The sequence below is a fragment of the Arvicanthis niloticus genome, chromosome X (genome assembly GCF_011762505.2).
Source record: "Arvicanthis niloticus isolate mArvNil1 chromosome X, mArvNil1.pat.X, whole genome shotgun sequence".
NCBI classification, from domain to species: domain Eukaryota; kingdom Metazoa; phylum Chordata; class Mammalia; order Rodentia; family Muridae; genus Arvicanthis; species Arvicanthis niloticus.
Genome location: NC_047679.1, coordinates 50,137,971 through 50,164,641, shown reverse-complemented (window position 1 = coordinate 50,164,641; position 26,671 = coordinate 50,137,971). Strand labels below are relative to the sequence as shown.

General features: G+C 44.1%; 1 protein-coding gene across 2 annotated transcripts; it reads left to right on the top strand.

Annotated features, from left to right (window-relative positions):
• Positions 1-4,799: 4,799 nt before the first annotated feature.
• On the top strand, positions 4,800-26,440 carry Las1l (LAS1 like ribosome biogenesis factor). 2 transcript variants are annotated; one of them, XM_034485777.2, is made up of 14 exons: positions 4,800-5,093; positions 5,689-5,814; positions 6,515-6,584; positions 8,021-8,102; positions 9,274-9,555; positions 9,997-10,043; positions 10,912-11,021; positions 13,835-13,920; positions 14,239-14,289; positions 14,593-14,799; positions 15,111-15,258; positions 20,083-20,714; positions 24,232-24,382; positions 26,124-26,440. In XM_034485777.2, the coding sequence occupies exons 1-14, from the start codon at positions 4,903-4,905 to the stop codon at positions 26,239-26,241; spliced, it is 2,301 nt and encodes a 766-aa protein (XP_034341668.1). In that variant the 5' UTR covers positions 4,800-4,902; the 3' UTR covers positions 26,242-26,440. The 2 variants fall into 2 exon arrangements, with proteins under 2 accessions (XP_034341668.1, XP_034341669.1); XM_034485778.2 differs by lacking the exon at positions 14,239-14,289.
• The last annotated feature ends 231 nt before the right edge of the window (positions 26,441-26,671 follow it).

Genomic DNA, 26,671 nt, shown 5'->3' with positions numbered 1-26,671 from the left:
AACTATGTGCATGTGTAAGGTTGATGTATATGGTGGGTTGGTGCATTGTTTCTTCTGTCCATCAACTATGCGTATGTATGTAATTATGTGTGTAAGGTTTTAGTGAATGGGGGATGAAACAATTGTGGGTGTGGGTATATGTATATACATATATATGTAAAGCTTGTCTGAGTGTGTTGGAGCTTGTTCTATCCACTAATTTATGTATGTATGTATGTATGTATGTATTGTGAAATGTTTGGAGTCTGCTTGCTGGACCCTTGCTCTAACCATTCCATGTGTGAATGTGTATATGTCTTCTGTAGGTATATATATATATATATATATATATATATATATATATGTTTGTGTGTATGAATTTATTAGATTCTGCCTTTTGTTTTATCCACTCTGTGTGTGTGCACATGTGTGTGTGTGCCTGTGAATTTTCTTTTCTTCTCTTTCTGGCAAGCCCCTAGATGTTAAAAGAGTTCATAGTTCTCCTGCTGGCCACAGGGAGTGCCAGCCCTGTAAATTAAGCTTTGTTCCCTTAGAAAAAAATGTCTGTTGAGTAACTTCTCTAATCATTGGCTGCCTTTGGCATCAGTCCCTGTAGGTATCTGGATCCACCCTTGTCATCTGCTCTAAGCACTGACCCCCCAATGGCTGCCTGTCAGTCTACCCACCACATGGATGCCAAAGGTGGTCATTGGCACGTAGGACCCTCTCATTGGCCACACCCTGTTATAATGTCTCCAGAGGGAAAAGTTCAGCTGGACCTTTGGCTGTTACCCACAGCCCTGGACATGTGGTTGTTTATGTGACTTCTGGAGAAAATGAACAACTATGGCATGGTCATTTAATGTTTGAACTCACTGCCTGTGTTAACCCTGCATATTTTACTGACTGAGAGTCCCTCTATTCAAGAGAGTGGGAGATGCTTCAAATTGACCTGTATCAATTGTTTCCTCTCTAATTGTGTAAACTACTCTTCTGCTCATAAGAGCTTTCTCTTGCTTCGGCAGCCTTTCTTTGTTATGGTTCTTGTGCACCTGATACACAGTATGGTGATTTTGGACAACAGGTCTTCCTTGAACCACATCAAGCTTTTAATAGGAAGTAGAGATTTTAGGTCAGGTTTCAACTAACATTTTTTTGTGGTAGTAAATGCTATAGAATCTGCAGCTGTTCCCACAGTGGGCTTTACCCCAAAATTGCAAACAGCCATTTTTTTTTTAAATCAGCTTGCTTATAATGCATTTGTAGAAGAATGTGCATTGAAAAAAAACTAGAAGCTAAGTTAAATGTCCTAAAAGTTGTGGTATTGCATCTAAAAGATACAGTACAAGCAATACAACAACATTTTACAGCGTCATTCTAGCTTTAGATATGTCTGTGTTACTCCTTTAAGCTATAATGAGTCTGAATGGAAATGGGAAGTTAAAAAATCATCTGCATAGAACATGGCATCATGAGAATGTTAGATTATATTTATTAATCTTCAAGAAATGAGTTAGTGACCTGGCCATGCTCATCCTGTTTGGGGTTAGCCAAATATTTATTATACAAGCTACAAGGATTTAACCTCTTTAACAACCTTCAACACCCATTCAGTATTATGCCCAGATTACTTGTGTTAGTGATTTCTTTGAAAATATTTGGAGGCATTTGTTAGTTTAAGGGGTGTCAGGGTCTCTAGACATCGAAACACTAACAGTTTATCTAGCTTTTAAAAAATAAGGGAACTTGTTGGGAGCCAGGCCCATCCATGGGTCTCTCAGTGGTCCTGATGAAAAGACAAGGGGCTGACTTGGCAGGGTCCTTTCTGGGCCTGGAGCCAGGGCCTCAAAGGAGTCAGAGTTGCACTTTCCGGGATGACTCTTCCCTGGGGCTGTGGTTATCAGTCCTAAGGCAACTGTGTCTGAAGCATTCTGTGTTCTCTTTGCCATCATTGTATCATTTTCTGCTTTCTGCTGACCTTGACTAGCCCTCCCTCTCCCCTGCCAACAGTAAGTAAGAAGCTGTGTGGCTTAATAAATTTGCTTGGCATAAGACGGCTTGGGCAAGAGCTCCTGATCCCAAATTTTCTATTTCCTTTATTTCCTGATCCTTCCCCTCAGAGACCTTTACTCAAGAACGTCCTGCTAGTTCAGGTCAATAGAAGCAGAAAGGCAGAGCAGGTAATGAGGCAAAAAGTCAGAGGAGAGGGGAAGTGGTGATTGGAGAGGCAAAGAGGTGCACAGGGCAGGGGTGGAGCAACAAAAGTATCTGTAGACAGGAAGAGGCAAGAGTGGGAGACCCAGAGTAGTGGACGGAGAGGCAGAAATACAGAGGCAAAGAGGCAGAGGAGCAACAGAACATGGACACAGAGAGACAGAGGTGGAAATGTAGAGGCTGAAGTGACAGGCAGAGGTTCAGATGGGTGAAGTGAAAAAGATAGAGGCAGAGGGTCAGAGAAACAGTAGAGTCAGGGAAGCACTGGCAGAGGGAGAAGTAAAGAGGCAGAGGCTGGGTGAAAAGGCAGAGAGGCAGGGTGTGGATGAGGTGGAGGCAGACAGGCAGAGGGGAAACTGCAGAGGTGGGGAGCAGTGCTATAAGGAGAGAGGCAGAAATGTACAGGCAAGGCAGAGATTAGGAGAGGCAGGGACAGCAGTGGGCATCGGCACACACTTGGTACATAGATATACATGCAGACAAGCACTCAGACACATAAACTAAATCTTGATATTTATCAAAAAGAGAATCCAAGAAACACCACAGTAATTCTTTTGTTCAGGAACCATCCAATAAATAAACATCAAACAGCTAACTAGTAGGGACAGAGTGTGCTAAGCACTGGGGACTCCTGTTTTTAAGCTCTCGTGGTCATAAGTAGTAAACAGGAAGAGCACAGCTCCGTATCTGAGAGTTTTAAACTGAGCCTAGCCTTAGAGTACCGCATAACTTAAGAAAACACATTTTCTTAATTCTCTAGAGTTTTTAATTATGTGTATTTGTGTTGGGGTATATTATATGAATCCAGGTGCCAGATACAGCCACTGACGTTGGGTCTCTGTGGTGCTGGAGTTAACAGTGAGCTGCACTCCAGTCTTCTGCTAGAACAATACACCATTTGAACCATAGAGCCACCTCTGGCTCATTTACCTACTTTCTTAACAGGCCCATATGAGGCCACGAGACCGAGCTTCAGTTTTCTCATTTGTAAATTAATAAAGACAAAACCAACCTCAGTAAAATGATAAAATGCACAGGACAATCAGAGAAATTATTTTATTCAGGCTATCATCATAAGGAGAATGCTTAAAGAACAACACAATAGCTGCCTTGGCAGAGGGAGATAAGCATGAAAGTCCTCCATGACTGTTAGGAGGAGTCATATGGAAGTAAGGGAAAGAGTATTAACTGAGTGAATTTGCACATGGAGTGTGGTACATAACTGGAGTCTAGACTAATAACCTCAGTATACAAATAAACAAAACAACAAAACAAAACCCAACTCAGGAAAAGGGCAGAGACTTGACCAAGGTCACATTGATAGTGGCAAAGGAAAGGTAAGACTAGAACCCTGATCTGTATACTCTCAAGATAATTCTAATTCCACTCATTGAGGCCTCAAAATCACCGTGCAACAGGCACATACCAGCTTACCTATTTCATATTGATGCTTTTTATTTAACATATAAAATAATGGGTTCCGTTATGACATCTTTTTAATTTAATTTTTATAATATTTTAATTGAATATTTTATTTGCATTTCAGATGTTATCTCCTTTCCCCATTCCCCCCCCCAAGCTAGGAACCCCCTATCCCATTCCCCTCCTCCTGCTTCTACGAGGATGTGCTCCCAACCACACTCCCACCTCCTCACCCAGGAATAACCCACACTGGGGCATCCAGCCTTCATGGGACCAAGGACCTCTTCTCCCACCTATGCTCGACAAGACCATCCTCACCTACATACACAGCTGGAGCCATGGGTCCCTCCCTATGTGCTCTCAGGCTGGTGGTTTAGACCCTGGGAGCTCTGCTTGGTTGGTATTGTTTGCTCTTCCCATGGGGCCACAAACCACAGTTCCTTCAGTCTTCTAACTCCTCCACTGGGAACCCCATGATCAGATCAATGGTTAGCTGTGAGCATCTGCCTCTGAATATGTCAGGCTCTGGAAGACCTCTAAGGACACAGCTATATGTTGACAGGAGCCGTTTTGACACTTTCATGCATGCACTTTGCTAATATTAACTTCCTGCCCCTCTACCATCTTTCACTGGCCCCGAACCTTCTCACACTGTTCTTTTTCCTTCCTCCAAACAGGGTGGTATTTATTTACTCAGTACTTGTCAAGAAAGCCGATTTTGTTCTACCAAATCTTCTCTGTAGTTCTTTTGTGTCCAAAGTAACCTGCTGGATTAGTAACTGTTCGTGGAGCCAAAAATAAAAAAAAAAAGGCAAAAGCAAAAGCAAAACCAAAATAAAAAACCCACCAGGAAACTTAAAAGCACCTTAACCAAGAAAGTACTGTAATCAAGAAAAATTCCTCCGTAGACCGCCAAGGGGCGCAAAGTATTTTTTTTTTTTTTTCTTTTTGTAATCCGGGCACACCGGTTCCTGTCTGGGACAGATGACGCTCAACAGCCAGGAAAATAGCAGAACCTAGAAGCTGAAGCTACTGTAGTTCTGGTAAGGCGGCTTTGTGAATGAACACTTCCGGTAGAGAGTGGTAACAGAATCCTGTAAGCCGAGTGTCCCACGTTCCTATTGGCCACACTACAGTTGAGAGGCGGGCTTACATCGGGGTCATGCTCTCCAATTGGCTGATAATGTCGGCGCCGGTTGGAGAGAAGGCTGTGTGAAGCGCGCGCCAGACTGCGTACTTCAGTTCAGGTGGGAATCCAGGCGTAGGCCTGGTCTTGCCTACCAGGGGATGGATCGCGTGTGGCGTGCATGGGACGAGCAGTCCTTCGATGAGAACCAGCCAGAGTCGTCAAGTGGCAGGAGTATGGTAGTCTCCTGGCTCAGCAGGGCTGAATGGGAGCAAGTGACGGTTTATCTGTTCTGTGATGACCAGAAATTGCAGCAGTACGCGCTGAACCGAATTACAGTATGGAGGAGCAGGTAAGGTGGCCGGGTCAGCCCTCTTGCCTGGGTGCTGGTGATGCCTCACTCCTTCCTAAGAACCTGGGGAAAAGTTGCAGCCAAACTCCTGTAGTCATCCGATCGAAGGAAAGTAGGGAGTATGTTCCAATAATATTTTTGTGTCTGTGAGGCTTAAGTTTTACGTGCAAAATAGAGGGGACCAGAGCCGGGACTAAAGGAGTATGTTGCTATGTTACAGTGGCTTTCTTGTTCCAGTTAGGGATTGGACTGTCACCCTTTAGGTTAGATTCAGGATTGAGATGGCTCAGTTCGTTTGATGAGAGAGGGAGGTATAAAGATTTGGGGTGTCTCTAGCTAAATAGTTTGAGGGGGGAGAGAATGGACTGTGTCCACCCACACAACTGTTGATGATGTCCTGTGTACCGCAGCCAGCTTCTCAATTCCTTTATTACTGGTGGATCTCGGGGACTTTACCCCATCTTTTCCACCGTGTTTTGTATCTCCGTGCACTTTTCAGTGTGTAATGGGAGTATAGTGCAACAACCAAGCTTCTGTGGTAGAGGATGGAACAATGTAAGGATTTTTATGATGGTGCTGGACTGTGGCCCTTTAGGTTAGGCAACGAACTGCCCCTGGCAGTGGCGTCTACTGCTGACCTGATACGATGTAAGCTCATTGATGCAGCCGGTAGCTTGGGCTCTGATGAACTTAGACTGCTCTATGGCATGGCATTGGTCAGGTAAGACCTGCATAAGGTAAGACTCGGGGGTTGGCTTTGGGAACCGGGGGGGGTGGGTAAACATGGATTTCAAAGGCTTGGTTTTGGGCGCTACCTGAAACAAAAAGCCACGGATGGGTCTTTGTGTGTGAATCAACCTGTGATTTTTTTTTTAACTTGGCCATGACTATGTCTTGTTCACAGCTATGTCTTGTCCACACAACTCTCTTTCTATTTTCTAGAGAGTTTTCTCTCTTCTGTTCTTCCTTCCCTCCTAGAATGTGTAGGAGGTATGAAATTCAGAACATTTCATACATGTTGGGGGGAGGGTTCCCACTGAGTTTTCTCATGTGACAAAGCCTTATATTGTTCAATCTTTGTTTTGATGTCTTCCCCCTTTGTCCTCTGTTTCTGTCATTTATCTGTGTTCCCCATATTATTTGATGTAGTCCTTTATTCTGACATCTATAGCATATTGTGTTCTACCATATGTTATGATTATTCTAGACCAAATTTGCCAAAACCAGAACAGTGTATTATTTGTCTGTGTTGTTTCAGTACATAGCAGAGACCTTAGTAAATGTTGGGGTGGGTAGGGACTATCCCTGCTCTGGCTGACACCAAGCATAAGAACAGGGCAGTCAGTAGAAAGGTAACTTCACAAGGAATTTTGAGTAAAACAGTTTTTTGGACTATGCCACTTATTTCTCTCCCAACCCAGGTTTGTGAATCTTATCTCAGAGAGGAAGACAAAATCTTCTAACCTTCCCCTCAAATACCTGGCTCAGGAGGTATGTGTGAAAGGTCACATTGCTCATTCTCTTTTTTCTAGGAGGGCTTCCTAAGTAGGTCATGGGTTAAAGTATGCAAATCGACCAGTTTATCTCATCACAACCAGGTAAACCAGTAGAAGCTTCAGACACTTAGCTTTCAAGTTTATTGTTGTTGTTAATGCGTGAAATAACGTGTTCCACTACGACATGTGTACGTATATTATTATACTTTGTTTTTATTTGCCCTTCTCTGCTTTCCACTCCTATCCCCGATCCCTCCTCTCTCAAATAATCCTTCCTGGTGCTTGCATGTCACATTCCATTAGCCTTCCTTGTTCTCCTTGTCCCTTTCAGTAGCTCCCTTCCTCCCTTGCTCACACTCCTCTTTCTGTATTCTTTGCCCTAAACATATATACACACATATATACGTTTAAGTCTAGATTCTGCATGTGAGAAAAGGTTTGAAACACTTGTCTTTCTGAGTCTGGCTTATTTTGTTGGTTCACATACTGATCTTCAATTCGATTTGTTTTCCTGAAGATACCATACTTTCATTTTTTCTTTACAGCTGAATAAAATTCTATTCAGTGTCTGTTCTATATTGTCTTCATGTGTCGATAGACCTATAGGCTCATTATATATTGTAGCTATTATAAATCAGGGTAGTAGTAAGTGGGGGGGGGGTGTTTTTTGTTCTTTTGTTTTTGGTTTTTCAAGACAGGGTTTCTCTGTGTAGTCCTGGCTGTCCTGGAACTCACTCTGTAGACCAGGCTGGCCTTGAACTCCGAAATCCACCTGCCTCTGCCTCCCGAGTGCTGGGATTAAAGGCGTGTGCCACAACTGCCCAGCTAGTGGGGTATTTAAGTACTTCGGAGGTATGTTGACTTAGAATCCCTGGGTATGTGCCTATAAGTGGTATAGGTGGATCATGGGATAATTTCATTTTAGTTTCTTAGGACCCTCCATATGGGTTCTCTACTGGCCATACCAGTTTGTGCTCCTGCCAGCAGTGAAGAGGGTTATTCCTTCCCCCACATCCACACCAGCATTTACTGTTGCTTGTTTTTTTTTTTTTTTTTAATGATACCAATCTTGACCGGGCTGAGATCAAATCTTGAAAAAGTTTAATTAGTATTTCCTTAATGACTGAGGCTGTTAAGCACTATTTCAAATATTAATTGGCCATGTATGTTTCTTTGAGAACTGTACGTCATTACATTTATTGATTGGGTAATGTTTAATTTTTTTGGATTCTTTATTACTAATGCTCTATATGATATACACTTGGCAAAGATTTTTCTCCCATGTTCTAAGCTGTGCGCTCTGGTAATCTTGACCACCAGTAAGACTGGAAACTTCACTGAGATGGATGGCCAGGGTGATTCGTCTCTGAGTTTCTGCAAGCTTTATTATTTTCTTATTTCTAACTAAACTCATTCTCCACCCCTAATCAGGTGAACATTCCAGAATGGATTGTTGAACTTCGCCACAAGTTGACCCATAAGAAAATGCCCCATATAAATGACTGCCGCCGAGGTGAGTGCCAGGGGTGTGTTAAGCTCGTGGGCCTGGACTGGGTGGCATTTGGGGAAGAGGAACAAAAAGGAGGATTGTACCTGGTATCAGGAACAAGTGAAAATATTATTGACTCTTTTTGGTTACAGTATAAGGCTTGGCTTTCACAAGCTTACTGTAGCCTTTTCATAGGGCAAAAATCCATGTGGAAAGTATGAAAAAAATGGAATCAGGATTAATATTACCTTGTTTCATGTTTTTTTTAATTAATTTATTTATTTTATGTATATGAGTACACTGTAGCTGTCTTCAGACACACCAGAAGAGGGCATCAGACCCCATTACAGATGGTTGTGAGCCACCATGTGGTTGCTGGGAATTGAACTCAGGACCTTTGGAAGAGCAGTCGGTGCTCTTAACCACTGAGCCATCTCTCCAGCCCGTTTCATGTTTTAATATGGCTTGGCTGTGTACTATTCTGGTTCTTTTATAAATCTCAGAGTTATTTTTTATATATGTACATGAGTGTGTGTTCACTATTTGTGTGTGGTTGCTGGGTCCCCTGAAACTAGGGTTACAGACAGTTGTGAGTCTGGAATCTAAGCCTGGGTTCTCTGCAGGTACAGCAATTGCTCTTAACTGCTGAGCCATCTGTATAGCCTCTGTTCTGGTCCCTTTTGCTATTTTAATGGTAGCGTATTGCTTTCCTCTTAAATTTTGCTCTGTGGGTAGTATGGTTGTCTAAAGGGTGGGTTGAGAGGTGTAAACCATAGTGTCATGAACTCAGGCATTCTTTTTATGTTCATTCCATCTTGATTAAAAATCCCTGATTTAGTCTCTTCCCTTGTAATCAGGAAACAGATCTAGAAAAGGGAAGAGACTTTGTTAAGGCCACATAAGTAGCTGTTATACCTAGGTTTCAGTTCTCCCATTTACCACCCCTTGCTTTAGTTGGCACCCGTCTAAAGCTAGCATTATATCCCCCCCCCCAAGGAAAGATACCAGTGAGCAGGAGAATACAAGAGAGGATATATGCAAATATTTTAGATTTGATCCTTAGAGCCTCTTCCTTAGACTTTCCCATTATGCATACAAAATGAGAATAGAGGCCCAGAGAACTGGGGACCTGCTAATTATTTGCCCATAATTGGTCCTATGGCATATATCTTGCATCCACCCCTGCCTCTTCTAGGTTGCTACTTTGTTCTCAATTGGCTCCAGAAGACATTCTGGAGCCGGCAACTGGAAGACAGCCTGAAAGAAACCTGGGAGTTGGATGAGGACCAGGTAGAAGCAGACGAACCTGAAGAAGAGGAAGGTGAAATTATTGTTGATGATATAATTGAAGAGATACCAGAATCTCAGGATGAGGACAAAGGTGAAGAGGTGGCTGTCGAGGATGATGCAAACAGTAAAGGCAATGAAGAGGTAGCTTCTCATCCAGAACCATCTTCAAGACATAGGGAGTTGTATGGTAGGTATTCATGGGGCAAAGAGGGACATGTTCCTGGAACACTCAAGCTTGGGGTCAGTACTGCTTCTTTTTCCTTGATAGATTACTTTCTGTATGCTACGATGGAGTCCCAGGATTTAAAAAAAAAAAAAAACACTGTCACAAACTATCTTATTGGGATAGTTTCTATGGTGAATGGATATTACATTTGCCCCACAAAGGGGCGGTCACAGGCAGGGTGGGGGCTTACCTGGGCTTCTCCTTTGCTGGCACCTGGGGCCCAGGGTGGGGAGGGGAGGGCGTGCTTGGCTTGGCTGGTGCTGCTCCCCCTTTTTTGAGTTATGTGAAGTAAGTAGGGAAGGAATTTTAGTTGTCAGCTTATAGCTCAAGGTACAAGGAGCTCAGATTCCCAGAGAGAATGAGAGGCTAGGCTTCCTTCACTGTTTTTCATTCTGTTTTCAGAAAAAGCACGAGAATTGCTGGTATCATATGAAGAGGAACAGTTTAAGGTAAGTATCCTTGGTGTGGTATGCTGTCACCTATCCTAGCCATTTCTTCATCTTGCCAGCTACCTGAAAGAGAAGTCTTGAGAAAGAATTTGAAAGAGGCAAAGCATGAGGGAACTTCTCAGAGAATTTGGAAAAGTGGCAAAGCATGAAGGTACTTCTCGGAGAGGATGGAAGGAGACCAGCAGGGTCTAATCAGATGACCCTGTGAGCTGATGGAAGAGAGCAAGCAGATAATGAAGTTGATGGACTATTTGCTCTAGTGTAGAGAACTGGGAATGGGGTACAGCTGTATAGCCCTATGATTCTCAAGATGGCCAGCAGGTGGAGACTAAGAGCATCCCTAGATCAGATGAGACTTAAGGTATATATATATATATATATATATATATATATATATATATATAAAGGCTCGGAAACCGTTTAGGTCCTCTCTTTTTCACAGATTGAAACCTGTGGATGACAGAAGGGACAGATTCAGGGTTATATACACAGTGCATGACAGAACTAGGATTGGAACCTGGGTCTCAACAGTTCTCTTGCTTGTATAACTCATTTCTCCCATTTGCTTCTTACCTTTTGGCCCAAAGATCTCTGCTCATCTCAAACAAAATACTCCCAGTAGGCACCTAAGTATCAGAACCTCTGATGATTGGGAGCCACAGAGGATTTGCACTGGGGAGAGTAGGAGAAGGAGAAACCCGAGTTATTTTTAGTTTTGGGGCTTATAAAGGAGTTGTGGGCCCACCATGCATGCTTTGTCCTGTTCCCTTAAGGACAATTCTGAGGTCCTATGAGAAGAGATCCTGGATGGGTTTGGGGTGGGGTACTTGACAGAGTCAGATTCTGATTGGACTCTTTTTGCTGTCAGGTGCTGGAGAAATATAGGCATTTACTTCAGGCTATTAAGGTGTGGAATAACCTTTCCCCACGTGTACAATGCATCATAGAAGAACTCAAGAGCATTTCATGGGAGAACAGGTTTGTAACTTGGTAACTCAGGGTTGCCTATTCTCTACAGTAGAGAGTAACAGCCTCATTGAAATTGGGTTTCAAGACAAGACATAGTTGGTGATGTAGACCTGTAGTCCTAGCTACTTTGGAGGTTGAGTAGACAGATTGCAAATTCACAGCTTGGGCTACAGAATGAGTTCAAAGCCAGTCTGAGCAGCTTAGTGAGATTCTGTCTCGAAAATAATAGTTGAGGGGGAGAAAAGAAAACTGGCTGGGAATGTAATTCAGTGGTATCGTGCTTGCCTAGCATGTACAATGCCCAGAATTCAACTCCTAGTACCAGAAAGAAACAACAGTTGTCATGTTCTAGCTTGCTGATTTCTATTGTAGGAAATCCTAGAGTAAATCTTCTTACCCTAAATGGTGATTGTCTTCTGTATTATCTGTCTCCAGCCTAGCTACCAAGTTGCCTATTGTGAGTTACTGAATAACCAGAGTTATAAATTTGGGTAGTCATGCAGTCCCTGGCAACCTTTTCCCTCTGTCACATAGAATGTGACAGACTTGACAAATAGAAAAATGCTTTTGATATATAACACTTCATCACCTAGTCTTGAGTGCTGCTAGTCTGTTTTTTTTTTCAAACAGCTCTTGGAAGATGTCAGTATCTTTTGGGTAATCATGGCTAGGCAGACAGAGGACAGACCTTGGGTCCTGGCTGCTAGAGGCTAGGCGAGGTTCCCTCCTCTCATTATGGCTGTGTGTGTTGCCCTGTCCACAAACAGTGTTCAATTCAACCAGAGTAGGCAGAACTTGTTGCTCTTCTGTATTGCCTAAATTCAGTGTGAAAGGGCTTTGGAGAACTTGAGCCAACAAGCTGTGGAAGAAGGCTGGGAGCGTGATGTTCAGTGGTAGAGCAGTTGTCTAGTATACACAGGCCTTAGTTTTGATCCACAGTGCCACAAAGGGAAGAAAGAAGATAAAACAAAAAAACTATGCAGACAATGCTGGCCCTACAGTAAAGGAAAGTTCAAAGAAATCTAAGATGCAGAGTTGCAAAGAATCTACACTAGATCTGATGTAGGTGAGTTTAGATGAAAGCTTGCCATGTAAGCTAGGATTCCTTTGTCTTTAGTCCCAAAGGTGATGGTGCTGGTTTTTGTTTGTTTGTTTTGTTTTTGAGACAGGGTCTCCCTGTGTAGCTGTGGCTGTCGTAGACTAGGTTGTCTTGGAACTCAAATAGAAATTTACCTGCTTCTGCCTCCCCAGTGCTTGCATTAAATATCTATATTCCATGATGCTCAGTTCCAAAGGCATTTCATTAGAGTTTACCCATGCTAGACTTCTTAGCTGTACCCTTCATCAAAGGTTTGAGGAGCAGCTTCCCCAGCAGCTGGAAAAAAATTACTTCTGTGCCTTACATAGCAGTATCTGGCTTTTTGTGCTGAGCAGGCAACTTGTAGGTTACTTTAAGTTTTAGGATTCTTATCTGAGATGGGAGATGAGTGGAGGGATAGCTGTGTTCTCAAGCCTAGTCTGCTGGCTAGAAGGAGCTGACCTGTTAGCATCCCTCTAGATACTGGGACATCTTGAAAGCTTGACACCTGCTAGATCTAGTCAGTTAGGAGAGGCTCTTAGCAAGCCAGTAACTGGAGAACCTGCTGTTGTGGTTTAGGTTTGAGCTAGCTGAAGTTGAGAAATCTCCCCTATTTCTGATGTTTTCGACCCCTCTAACTTTGATTTGGGTTCTCTGTAAGGAGGCCTGAGTCATATCCAGACTAGCAGTTGCATACCTAGCATTTCTACTTCTAGGATCTAAAAGAAGAAGATAGCCAGTGTGAAGGATAGAGAAACGGACAGGAGAAACAAAAACATTGTAGGAACTGAGGTCTAAAAGCACGTGGTCATCCCAGGCATTTAATTCCTTCTGTCAGCCTAAGACTTTTATTCTGTGATTTGAGTTATTTAGTCACCACTGTTCTCACTTATGTGATGTAGATCACCACGTGCTTGGTATGTGAGTGTTCAAAGCCCACCAATTCCAGATTCTGGTTCAATCCCTATCCCAGGAGCCTGAAGCCTGTCAGCTTTATCTTCTGATTAGTCTCTACCACTGGTACTTTGGCCATTTAAACCAGAGACATTAGCTTAGCTGTTTTGGAAGTGTTGCAGGAATAGGTGTCTTTTTGTCAGTTCCGTTCTAGTGTGCCTTTTGGTTTTTCTTCTTGGTACTGGGAATTAGACTGTGGCCCTTATGCACACTATGTTTAATCTTGTACCATTGAGATATAGCCATATTCCAGCCCCTTAAGTCATTTCAACTTTAAACAACCAGTCCAGCCTATTTGGAAAGGTAACTTTTTACTTTCTTTTGAGACTCTTTTTTTTTTTTTTTTTAAATTACCCAGGGTGGTTCTGAATATAATGCTTTTTTTTTTGTCAAGACAGGGATTCTCTTTGTAGCCCAGGCTGTCCTGGAACTCACTCTGTAGACCAGGCTTGCCTCGAATTCAGAAATCCACCTGCCTCTGCCTCTGCCTCTGCCTCTGCCTCTGCCTCTGCCTCTGCGCCTCTGCGCCTCTGCGCCTCTGCGCCTCTGCGCCTCTGCCTCTGCCTCTGCCTCTGCCTCTGCCTCTGCCTCTGCCTCTGCCTCTGCCTCTGCCTCTGCCTCTGCCTCTGCCTCTGCCTCTGCCTCTGCCTCCCAAGTGCTGGGACTAAAGGCGTGTGCCACCACTGCCCGGCATAATGATGCTTTCACCTCAGTCTCTGAGTGTCCCAAGTAGCTGGGACTATAGGCATGTGCAACCATGCCTCTCTAAACTACTGTTTATTTACTTTAGGGATGCTGTGCTGGATGCTTTTCTAGATGATGGCTTCCTCATTCCTACTTTCGAACAGTTGGCAGCTTTGCAGATAGAGTATGAAGGTAAGGTCCTGGGTGTTCACTGAAACCCTAGGGTTCTGTGTTTCTTGTGTGGGAACTCCAGAAGTGGGCTGGAGTGTGGGGTGGGGCTGAAATGTCAGTCCCTTTGGCTGAACAGACTAAGTAGTCCTGCTGACATGCCATGGGACTTTACTTAGGTGGTGTTGAATCCGTTAAGGTGGGTTGGAATGGGTAGGGTGGGGTTTCTTAACACTGTTGTTGTGCCTTGTCAAATGTGATTTAGCCACTAGCTAGAGAGCTAGAACAGCAGCATTGGAGGGGCCTTGAGAGGTCATCTAGTCCAACATCCTCATGTTACAGATGCTCAGACTGAGGTCCAGAAAGGGGAAGTTACTGAACCAAATTCACACAGTGAGTTATTGATGACCTGAAGTCAGAAGGAGTTCTTTCGTTTATACTTAGTTTTGAATCAGTTGTTGTTTGCCAGATACTAACTGGTTTCTCTTTCCCTGCCCTTCTGCTTTTCTTCCCTCTTGTTCTGCAATGGCAATTCTTGTTGTTGGAACTTGGGCATGTCTGTTCTTTCTCTTTGGTGTGCAATTTTTCTTCTCTTCTGCCCACCCCTTTTGCTGGCTTGCTTTGGTGCTCTATCATTCTCTTGATCTTGGTCCCTTTGCCCTTCCCGTCCATCAACGGATATCCCTCACAAACCAGAAAACATCGACTTGAGTGACGTGTTGGTGCCAAAGCCCTTCTCTCAGTTCTGGCAGCCCCTGCTCAGGGGCCTGCACTCCCAGACCTTCACACAGGCCCTGCTAGAGAAGATGTTCTCTGAGTTGTCTACGCTGGGGAGCACTGGGATCCGGCCTACCTACATCCTTAGATGGACTGTTGAACTGATCGTGGCCAACACCAAGGCTGGTGAGGAAAATTAGCCCTAATCCCGGGGCCCAGGCATCCCAAGTCCTCAGCCAGTGTCCTCAGCTCTGCCTTTAACTCCCTTATTAAACTTTTAGAGTTGCCAAAGCTACAGGATTTAGGAGGGAAATCTCCCTTTTCTCCTTTCTTCTCAATGCCATGGAAAGGAGGCACTCTGGATGCTTTGAGTACATAGAAATTACAGAGTGGAAATTTGGGGAGATGAAGAGAGATGGAGCCTTATCACTTTTGAGGTTGAAGACTGGGTGAAGGACTCACATGATTCTTTCTCTTAAGCCTCTGTTTTCTTTCAGGACGGAATGCGAGGCGGTTTTCCCCAGGCCAGTGGGAAGCAAGAAAGAGCTGGAGGCTGTTCAATTGTTCTACCACCCTTGATTGGCCCCAGGTGATCGAGTCCTGCTTGGGCTCACCTTGCTGGGCCAGCCCCCAGCTCCTTCAGATGTAAGTCTTAATTCCATCTGATAAGAGGTTATGGCCCTGGAAGGCTCAGGGCCTCTCAGCATTAGACTGACTAAATTGGAAGGCTCTTTTGGTGATGTCTAATCCCATATCCCTTCCAATAACAGATGAGACAACTGAGTCTGGAGGAAGCGGGGGTAGGGTGCTACTGCCTATAGTCATTCAGTGTAAGGCTTGGCTAAACTGAGTCCAGTGGGAGAATGCTTAGCATAGTGACCTGTACAGAGTAAGTGCACAATAAATAGTATCTAGTGTTTATTAGTGGACCCAGCTCTTTCTCCAAGCCCAGTGCTATCTCCTTTATTTGCTTCCCTGAGTATACCTTTGAAAGTTGTTCAACAATCCCTAATGCCCTCTTAGCAAAGTGAAGGTTTAACCTGACATTCAGTGATCTTTCTGCTCTGCATTACCTATCATGGTAACCATACTCTATTCTCTCTAGGTTGTGTGGTCAACTGGAGTGTTGTGATTTCTGTAAATACCCATGGTTGTCTTCTTTTCCCTTGTCTCTGTCAGTTCCTGGCCCTAAGCTACTTCTCTCTTTCTCCTAGAAGCCTTTAGTACCTGATCCTCTTCCTGCTTACTAGAGCAGTATTTCTTTCATTTGAACAATTCATTTGACCCCTGCATTTCCTCAATTCCAGAGATTTTTCATTCTTCACTGTATACAGCAGCATATTTTCATGACTCAGAAAGCTGACAGCCCAGTATCCCACTTGGTGGCCACCATGTCTTGTCCTTTTGGTTTTTGAACTTCCTATCCCATGACACTGTTTTTCCCTTGTGTCCCAACCTCTATCCCTTTCCTTCCCTTTGCTTCCTCAGCCTTGTCTATAGTGTATCATTTCATTCATCCTTAACACCTTCTGCTCTACTAATCCTTTGGCAGTGTCCGACTTCCAACCTCTCAAGCTGGGATTAATTTCCCTGCTCTGGTTCTTTTCATTCTTCAGCCTGGGTAGCTGAGTTCTCCCTGAGAATTACATAGCACTGCTCACTGCTGCCACTGGAGAGTTACAAGTTTTGATCTCATGCCAGGCATCAGTGCTCTGACCATTTGCTTATTGACCACATTGTCTCCCATCCTGGACTCTTCTGAACATACACCATTGACTTCAAGTCCCTGCTGCTCTCCCATTTCACCCTAGCTTCCTCCAGTGGACGAAAGCATGTACCAGGTCTCCCTCAACCCAAGGTTGAGCCCTCTTGAGCTGACTTGTCTCTATAGTCAACACCACCAATCTTAGTTTGAGGTGTCTCTAATAGTCTCTAGAGTCAACATCACCAATCTTAGTTTGAGGTGGTCTTGCACTGCACCAAGGTCTGTTCTGTCTGTGCTCTGGAGGGGCAAGTATGTCAGCATTGTTAGGGCCCTACCTCATTGTCTCCGTTGCTTAGCTGGTTATTACCCTTTATGAATGTGCCTGAGGTATGGGGTTTTATTCATCTTAAAAGAGTAATAACCCAAGTAGCATCTGCTCTCCCCCTGTGTATTTTGTTGGGCATCTTTTTTTTCCCATCTCCAAAAAGGGTCTCATCTTGATTTTTCTCACTATTTTTCCTCCTTAACCTGCTGCAGTTTGGTTGGTACTCAGTACCAGTGCTGCCTTGACCTAATTACCCAAACCAGAGCTCCTTGTTAATCCCTGTATCTGTTACACTAATGCTGGATGCCACACCCTCCTAGAAATGCCAGTGCTTATTTCTGGTTTATATAAACTACTCAGCCCAGATCTCCTTACTCCAGTTCTTTCCTCTATAATTCGGTTTCTACTTTTCAACTGTATGCTTAATATCTGCCTTTGGATGGGCAGTCCAACTCCAGAGCGATGCTCCTTGACCATTATAGATCTCACTTGGTGGTAGCACAGCCTAGCCCGTCCTGTTGACTCCTGCATATTTCCTGAATTTGAGATTTGTGTTGCCATGTCTCCTCCCCCTGCCCATGTGTCTCCTTCCTTCTCCTAGACTACAAGGAGGGCAAGATCTCTGCATTAGCTATTTGTACTCCAGCACATCACACCAATCTAGTCACCATACAGGTCTTAGTTAATGCCCTTAAACTGAATGAAATATCTTCTTCTGTTGGAAGGAGATGACCCAGTGTCCAAGGAGTAAGTAAAGTGGGGGACTGGATGCCAAGACAGTGTCAGTTTTGTGATTCATCTTTTTGATCCAAAAATCTTTCTTGAACCTGTAGTTACCAGTATCTGAGCTACAGACATACTTAAAAAATAAAAATGTGGCCTTGCTGACAAGTTCAGCCAAGGCACGAGCTCCAGGAGATGGGACCGAGCTATATAGACATTGCCAGATGTGTGAGCTCCGGACTATAATTGACATGAATAAGAAACTGGGAATTAAATTAGCAGTTTCTGGAGGAGTCAGGATAGAACATCAAAGGAGAAGCATTTAGCATTTCAAGGAGAAAAGTAGAAAAGGAAGGACATGTATACTTGGGAGGGAGGGAAAAGAGCGTGGGGCCTTCAAGACACTGTCCAATCCTAAAGTGCCTGCAAAGTGGAGAAGTCTGAACCATAGAGATCTTCTCCCAGCCCAAGCATATCAAAGGGATGCAACACATGCCACTGGTAATAGTGGCTCACTTGGGTACCATTCCTTGTGCACAGATCCTACCTTTCTCAGATAATCAATGAATTTAGATCGATTTACCTGTTTACAGAGTGGAAAATAGAGGGGTTATGCCTAGGTATGCTTCACATTGGCTAGGGCCAGAGATCCCTGTAGCCGGTCCCTAAGTCTGGAGTTTTCCCTAATGTTTCACAAAGAGTGAACTCAGGCAGAGGACTTCTGTTACTGTATGAATACAAAACTTGTTTTTTTTTTTTTTCCTCCAAGAGGATGCCATGGATAGTTAATTATCAGGCATCATGCTTTTTTTTCTTAAATAGGTAATTTCCTTTAAGTAAAATACATTTTTACAGATATCTAGGGACTGAGGATTGAAGTACCTTAAAATCATGGTGATTTGATGATAATGGGATGAGAATCTGGGCTTGAGTTCTGTCAATCTAAACTCCACTTTCTTTCCACCAGCCTAAATGCCTGGCCTCAGTCCCAGACTGTGACAGGCACACTTGGCCAGGGTAGGGGTGGGGGGTTGGAGTGAGAGTGGGGTGGGGGGGGGAGGGGAGGGTACATTTTATGACTCCTCTCACCACAGCACCTAATGGGCACCCTGGAAGCTGGGGATGGCCAATGGGTAATAAGCAGCAGTGACAAGGCAGCTTGCCAGCACCAAGTGCCTGGGGATATTTATTATTAATCACACTAATGGATGACAGTGAGGGGAGGGAAGGGGAGGGGAGGGTTTCTTCCTGGCTTTTCCCTACATAAAGTTGTAAGCATTTCAGGATCTTCCCCCAGCCAGGAGATCAATTCCGTTTGAACCAGTGTCCTCTTGGAATAGGAAATGAGTCCTGCCAACAGGGACTCCCAGTCTAGTCAGTAGATCCTAGTTCTGTCCCCAAAGACAGTGGCCAGCCACATGTGACCAGTCTGCATGCATGGCTTATGTTCCCTCCACAAAGCATGCATGCTTCACACTCGGCACTTCTAGAAGGATGTGCTCCATCCCTCCCTCCTGCTGTGTGTCCCACAGTGCAGGCTGCCTCTTAAGAGGCCAGGCTCTGTCTGTGAAGTGTGCTCACCCTCATCTTCCCTAGCAGCTCTCTATCTCTTAGTGGTTTTGCTGTTAGCACTGTCTTGTGTGTGCACAGCGCCATCTTGTTTAATACTCCTCTGACCATCTCCATTGGTCAGCAAGTTGGGCTCTGTTGCTGTGTGTCTGTCTCCTACAGCTCCCTCCCTCCCATGTCTCCCAACAATACCCGAGGTCCACCCTTACCAACTGTTTTGGATTGTGAAGACAGGTGGCTCCATGGTCTTCTTGCCTCTAGGCTTCCCTGTCCAGCCCTTGCAGTTCTCCCTGTGGTTAACATGGCGATCTTCAGAAATGGCAACTTTGACCTGTCCTCGGAGTTGGCAGGTGTCCTGCCCCATAATGCACACACTTTCCTTCCTGCAGCTCCCTGGCACAGGCCTTACCCTTCAGCCAGCTACTCTGGCCACAGGCCGAGTGCACCCTTTTGCCCCTGGGCCACCTGGGCCTCACCTCCATGAAGCCCTCCCCCAGTCTCTACACCCTCCTTTGTGTTCTCTGCTTCCCCTCAGCTCCTGTAGCACCCACAACCAATTCACAGTGCTCATCAGGCCTCCCCTCCACATTGGCTTTGTCTAGTCAACTGCAGCTGCTTTCTTTCCCTCTATTCCAGGCTGGCCTGTAGCTGCTTCCATAAGGAATCACACATTGTATTCCATGCACAAGAAGCCAGCACACTGCCCTCCATATCCTTGGCCCTCAGGACAGATTCCTCCAGTGTTCTGTTCTGATTTCCAGCCTTGCATGCCTATTAGCTAGTTTTTATATTTATGTAGTATTTCATTGCAGACTAGCAGCTATCATTAATTGCTTGCTATTATGTGCCAGGCACTCTGCCAGGCATTCTATGTGAGCTTTCTTATTTCTTAACCCCAAGAACCCTAGAAATTGAATTCTGTTATTGTCTTCATTCTAATGAGAAGTAATAAGAATTAAAACAGATGTAGCAGAAAACTGGTCCAGCATACATGGTCCTACTGGTTTTTTGTTCTGTCTGCTCTGTTGTGCTGCCTTTCAGAGGCAGGTGTGAAGTTCAGAGAGCAAGTTCAAACTGCAGAGTGTTGAGCTATAAGGTGACTTTGAGACACTGACCTTTTCCCTACTCTGTTCCTCTGCTTGCTTAGAGTCTTCAAAGCCATGGGACAGGTCCTGCCAGATGAAGAGCAGGAGAAGCTGCTTCGAGTCTGTTCCATTTATACTCAGAATGGAGACAGTGGCTTGGCAAAGGCAATCGAAGGTTCCTCCTCCTCCACTGGCAAAGCTCCATACACATTGGATACCTTACATCAGGACCTACAACCACCTGGTACCAACTGTGAGTCTGAAGAAAGTATTCAACAGAAGGAGCAAGGCAACCTTAAGGATGTCAAGCAAAAGGAGGAAAAGGAGAATGAAGAGGAGGAGAAAGAGGAGGAGGAGATGGACGAGGAAGAGAAAGAGGAAGAGGAGGAGGAAGAGGAAGAGCAGGAGCAAGAAGAGCACCAGGAGGAAGAACAGGAGGAAGAGGAAGAAGAGGAGCAAAAGGTCTTTCAAGATCAGATGGAGGCAGATGTAGAGGAAAGTGATAATTTAGAAGAAGAGGAGGAAGCAGATGAGGATGATGAAGATGAAGACTATGATGATGATGATGAAGAAGAAGACAGGATGGAAGTAGGGGGATTCTCTCTCTTACAGGGATCCTGTGTTTTTGAGAATAGTAGAATCATGTCTCGGAAAAGAGAAGCTTTGCAGGGTTCAGCATGGCAAGTAAGCTCTGGTAAGTAGTCTTAACACCCACTTTTATTTTCTTCCATCATTGATTCCCTCCATTCTTGATGGGCCCCTTCTCTCCTTTCTGTCCCCCTCTGCCTCTCCTCCACCTCTCTTAAGATTGAGTATCATAGTGTCATCTCAGACTTGAGATCATGTGGCCTAAGCCTTCTGAGTGCATGCCCCAGTATCCTGACAGCTTTAGCTCTTTTTGAAATGAAGATTTCCTGAAGATCTTCCCTCTCTCAGCCTCCTGAGTAGGTGAGGTTATAGTCTGATACTACTGTGCTCTGTTGGTGAACCCTTGAGACTTTTCTTCACCCTAGAGAATAGATATGAAAGGAATAAGGTGTGAACAGTGTATGGCAAGCCTCAGGGGCAACTGGATAGATACATGAATGGCAAGTGGCTTCCCTCTTAGGTTGGAGTATATAAGCATCAGGGACGGCTCTCAGGCTGATTGTTGTTTCATAGAACTAGCTGTGTGTGAGCCCTGCGCAGTAGGAGCAAAACAATGTGAAAGGTGGGGGGTAAAATATATTAGATCACACGTTTTCATGTATACTACTCACTGTGGTAAAACTGGATTTTGCTATGTGTATTCAAACCCAGGGCATTAAGTCTGAGAAACTGGATCAAAAGAAAATATGGAGTGGTTCAGATTTTAGATGTTTATCCAAGTCTATGAAATTGAAGCTCAGAAAGGATACAGGGAAGCTTGGTGATAGGGAATGAGGTGCATCAATCTGCTCCTCTGAGGGTCTTCCTTTGAATGACTTCATCTAGTTTAAGAAGGAAGAGCCTCAAGGGAGGCAGACAGAGCAAATAGAACAGTCAGTATGGGGTGGTACGTGTTCATATGCACATGGACACCAGAGACAGGGACATGGACCTGGAGAAGAGCAGAGAAATAGCTGAGCCCAGTGAGGAGTGAGATATAATCAAACAGGTATCATTGAATGAGCTCATGGGGAAAGCTGTAGCCTTTGCCCTATGAGGACAGGTGTGGAAATGTTGTATAAAAACTCAAGTGGGAGTGCTAGGGCTGAATGAGCACTGTGTGTGTGTGTCCACACCTGATAGGTAAATTCTGAGTTAGTGACAAAAAATCTCTTAGGGCAAGGAAGGCTGAAGTTGGAGTTTTTGTAAATAGCAAAAAAGAGAGAGGAATTAGTACAGGAACAGTTTTGTCTGGGGGGGGAGGCTAGGGGGTTAGATATGGGTATAAGAGAAAAGTAGGGGTTGCAAAAAGAATCTCAAATAGGCCATAGTGTTGTATATTTTTTTCTGAAGAGGAAGCAGAATCAACTTAAGAACCATGAGATCCAGGAGGTATTTATGTGAGGGAAGACTTGGGAGCCTGTGGGAGGGTTTTATGACTAGGCAATGAGATAGTCATTTTGAATTGTATCTGTGCTGTCACCAAGGGATATGTATAAGAATGTCAGGCTAAAGAGACACGGACAATAATATACATAGGTTTGGAAATAGTCAACTCAGTGCTATTAGATAGAACACAGGGAGTGATCCTTGTGTGTGCAAATATCTATATTATTAGGTGCTAGAGATCATTAAAACATATACAAGTTCCTGTAAGGGCCAAGGTTAGAGAGATAGGCAGTTTGGGAGTAGCTCTTCTCTTTGTGTGTATACAATTCTGGGAATCAAACCCAGGAAATCAGCAGACTAGGCAAGTGCTCTTCCACTGAATTATACCCAGAGCCCATCCTTTTTCAGTTGACACTTAATTGTGTATATTTATGAGATACAGTGTGATAATTTGATACATAATATATAATACAGGAACACCCCTTCTTGAGTGGTTTCTATGGTTTTTGCATTTAAAAAGTTGATCCAAGGCTAAATGGCGTACATCCAAAGGTATGTGACAGGGAGAATTATGTTTCATCCCAGAGTGGAACATCTTCATGTATGTGTGTTTTGGGGAAGTTGTAGATAATGAATTAAGAAAGGTTATGATGTGAAGTCCCTCCGTCTCCCCATTTTGCACTCATTCCTTCCCCTCTCCCTCTGCTCCCTCCCTCTCTCTCTGAATGTGTGCATGTGTGCATGTGTACATGTGTAAAGACATTAAGATATCTGGGGTTTCCACCTAGAAATGAGAGTTGTAGGAGGCAAGAAGTGGAGTAGGAGACATTCAGTGAATGGAATGTGTGTGCTTCTCTGCATATCCTTGCAGGGTAGAATATGTAGTGTTCGGGGGCTGGAGAGATGGCTCAGTGGTTAACAGCCCGACTACTCTTCCAGAGATCCTGAGTTCAATTCCCAGCAACCACATGGTGTCTCACAACCATCTCTAATGGGATCCGATGCTCTCTTCTGGTGTGTCTGATGACAGCTACAGTGTGCTCATATAAATAACAAATAAATAAATCTTAGAATATGTGGTGTTCTTTCTGTGCATCTGGGGTTGTGTGTATTGGTGGGTATAGAGAAAGCATGCTGTGAGAATTCTGTGATTTCTATTAATTTATGTGTTGCCACATCTGAAGATGTTTGGGTTTATGTGGAGATCTACCTAAGAAGAATGTGAGAAGGAACAAAAATGTCTGTAGCTATGTGTATGTGTATATAATGTAAGCACACAGAGGTAAGAGTTACAAAGTGCTAAGATGTACAGAGAGGCAGTCTTGAGAAGTGGTAACAGTGAGGACAGAGCCAAGGGATATGCAGAAAACCCATGCTGAATTGGCTAAGAGGGCTAGGTAGGTATAGATGGGGGTGGGCCTGTGTACTACTAATAGGAAAACAAGCTTATCAACCCACATTTTTTCTGTAAATATTATTTGATATTTTAAAATTAATCTTTTAAGTTTTTGTGAAAGCATACACTGTATGTTAAACATATTCCCCATCATACCCCCTTTGTCCTCATTTCATACTTTTATTAGTTCACCTCATTTCCCTTGACAGTTAAAATTTCTACATTAATGTCTGACATAGTGCATATGCATCTTTATAAGATCCTGAAACCACAAAGGAGATAAAGCATGATATTTTTCTTTCTGAGATTGGCATACTTAATGATTATCTGCAGCTGTATCCATTTTCTTTCTGAAAGCAGAAAAAAACCTTTGATTTTTTTTTTATCACATTTTCATTAGTCACTCCTGTTCTTGGACACCTATGTTGGTCCCATGACTTAGCTACCATGAATAATGCTGTATAAAGCATTGATGTGCAAATACCTGTGTGATATGTTGATTATGGAGTCCTTTGGGTGAATAATCAGGAGTGGTATTCCTGGGTAGAAAGGTACTCTGGGTTTGTTTGGGTTTTTTTGTTTGTTTGTTTTGAGAAATCCCTATCCTGACTTCTGCAGTAGCTGGACTAGTTTATAATTCCTATCAGCAGTGCATCAGAGTTCCCTTTCCATATCCTTACCAGCATTTACTGTTATTGGTTTTCTTAATGGCTGCCATTCTGTCTGAGGTAAGATTGAATCTGAATATAATTTTGATTTTTTGAAAAGCTCATTCTTTTCTTTTCTCTTTGTTGTACAGAAGATGTACGATGGGGTACATTCCCTATAGGCCGAATACCAGGTCAGACTGAGGACCCAGCAGAGCTTATGCTGGATAATTATGACACCATGTATCTTTTGGACCAACCTGTACTAGAGCACCGGCTAGAACCCCAAAAGTCCAAGAGTAGGTGAGTACCTGTGGCAGTGGGATTTCTCACCTCTCTGATTGCTACCTTTTAGATAAGAAACAAAGTGGGGTAAATGAGTCAGTGACTGTACCCTTGTTAGGATTCCTTTACCCTAATGTAAAGAATTGATGATATCATCACAGAGATGATTTGACATCCCTTCCAGGTTGAGACCAGTTTGTGTGCAAGTGTCTGTGTATGCACTGGCCTTTGGGTCATTGGAATTGAGAGTCCATGCATGTTCTGCTTGCTTATTCCCTAGGAGATGACTTGAATTGCCTTTCACATGGGCATTCTAGAAGAGAGCTCTAGAAGCCAAGTATCCCTGAATCAGATGAATAGAGGAGGTAGCCGTGGAAGCCAGTTAGAAGTAGAATTCTGTTGCAGGGTATTTGATCACACGGTTAACCCCCAGATTGTATTATTTATTGAGAAAACCTGTTTCTAGTTGTGGTGTGGCTCAGCCCTTAGCACACACCTTTAATCCCTCATAAAGACAGAATGAGCCAGAGAATGAGAAGGATCCAGAAGGTTAGAACAGATTGCTAGAGTTAGTTTAAGGCCAAGCAGAGCAATTCAGAAGCCCAGAGAGAAGCCAGATTGAATCAGTTGGCGTGAAGATGAGTTTTGAGCCAGAACAGCTGAGTTGACCAGCTAGCCAGAGCTCAGAAAGAGCTAGAAAGGGTGAGTTTATTCAGCAGTAAGTCTCAGAGGCTGAAAACATTCTAGGCCTAGATAATACTGTATGGAGGCTAGAAGCTTCTCAGATCAAGTCTAGATTCGCAGATGACAATTACCTCAGGCGAATAAGTTACTGTTACAAGATTCCATTTTTAGAGGCCCCATTCTCTTCCAAATAACCTGACCCTAGGAAAGCTTGGCCCAATGAGTACCCGGATATAAAGGAAGGGGGATGTGTGGGCTGACAGAGCTGTTGACTTGGCCCAGCTCGTTAGCCCTCTGTCATTAGGAGTTGATAAAGTGCCCAACCTTAATTCTTTCCTCAGTCTTACCCTTGACTTGGCCTTGTGACTTTGGACAAATCATTTCTTACTCAACTCTGGACCTCAATTTTCTTGTTTGTAAAGTTATGGGTGATGGGAAGGGGTGGGACTAGAGTACTTGTAAGGCTATTTTTTTCTGCTACAGTAGTATAGCTATAGGTCTGCCTGAGTGAGTAAAGGATGACACCTCGTCCAGTTGGAAAGTCCTTTGACCTACAGGAAGCAGGGACTTGAGTGTTTTTGAGCCAGGTTAGCGAGACAGAGGGTACTTATGTACCTCAAGCAGTCTTAAAATATGGGGTGGACTTTGGCCATCTTCTCTCTATATCCCAAGCCTCATCTTAAGCTGCTAACTAGTTATTAGATGTGGAAGGGATCCAGCCAAGTCTTCTGTGGGCCCCTAAGCTCTAGGACCTTGGAAAGAGGCCCTGCTGAGGCAGCCACTTTGATTTCTCTTCTTGGGGCTGGGCTGGGGCTTCGATCCTTTAATCTCAAGCAGCACCGCTCTGCATGCCTAGTTTCTATACTGCAGTTGTGCATAATGCTTCATTTTAGTTCTACCCTTCAATTGGGGGGGGCAGGTTGGGGCCAGAGCCACCCCCAGTTCTCATCTGAAATCACTTATCAGAGTAGCTCATGTCTCTATAAAGACAGGCCCTTCCCACAGGCATATACAGGAGCTCCCGCAGAGTTTAGAGCTGTCCCTGTCCCTGACCAACTGCCCATTCTGTCTGCAGCCTATGTTATGGCAGCAATACCAACTCTAGCAGCAGCAGCAGCGGTGGCAACATGGAGGGCCTTGTCTGGAACCAAGGACAAATGCATGGGCTCAAAGCTGGCCTGCAGCTCTTCTGATCACTGTCCTGATGCAGGTGTCCATGTAGTCCTGCCATTGTCACAGCTCAGTCCAGAATCCACCCGTGGTACAGACTGGACAACCTGGGAGACAGATCAGCCGTATCAATTCAGCTTTCTACCACAGTGGAAATTTGAATGATTTTACCCGCATTTTCTGTTGTGTTTTGAAAAATAATAAACAAATTTTTGTCATGGCGTTTTGTGAGATGAGGGGTGTGTAAATTGGGGTAGACCAGTGCAATTCTTTCTTTACTTTGTGGCTGTTCTAAAGATGGTGAGATGGTAACAAGGCTTGAGTAGAAGTAGGAGGTTGAGACCTATGAAGTCTACCAATTCTGATTATTTTCCTAGCTAGACTGAACATCTGAGCTTGGAGCTGTGTGGGGATGGGAGGTAGCAGGGAGTGGGAGGAGGATCCAGTTTTTAG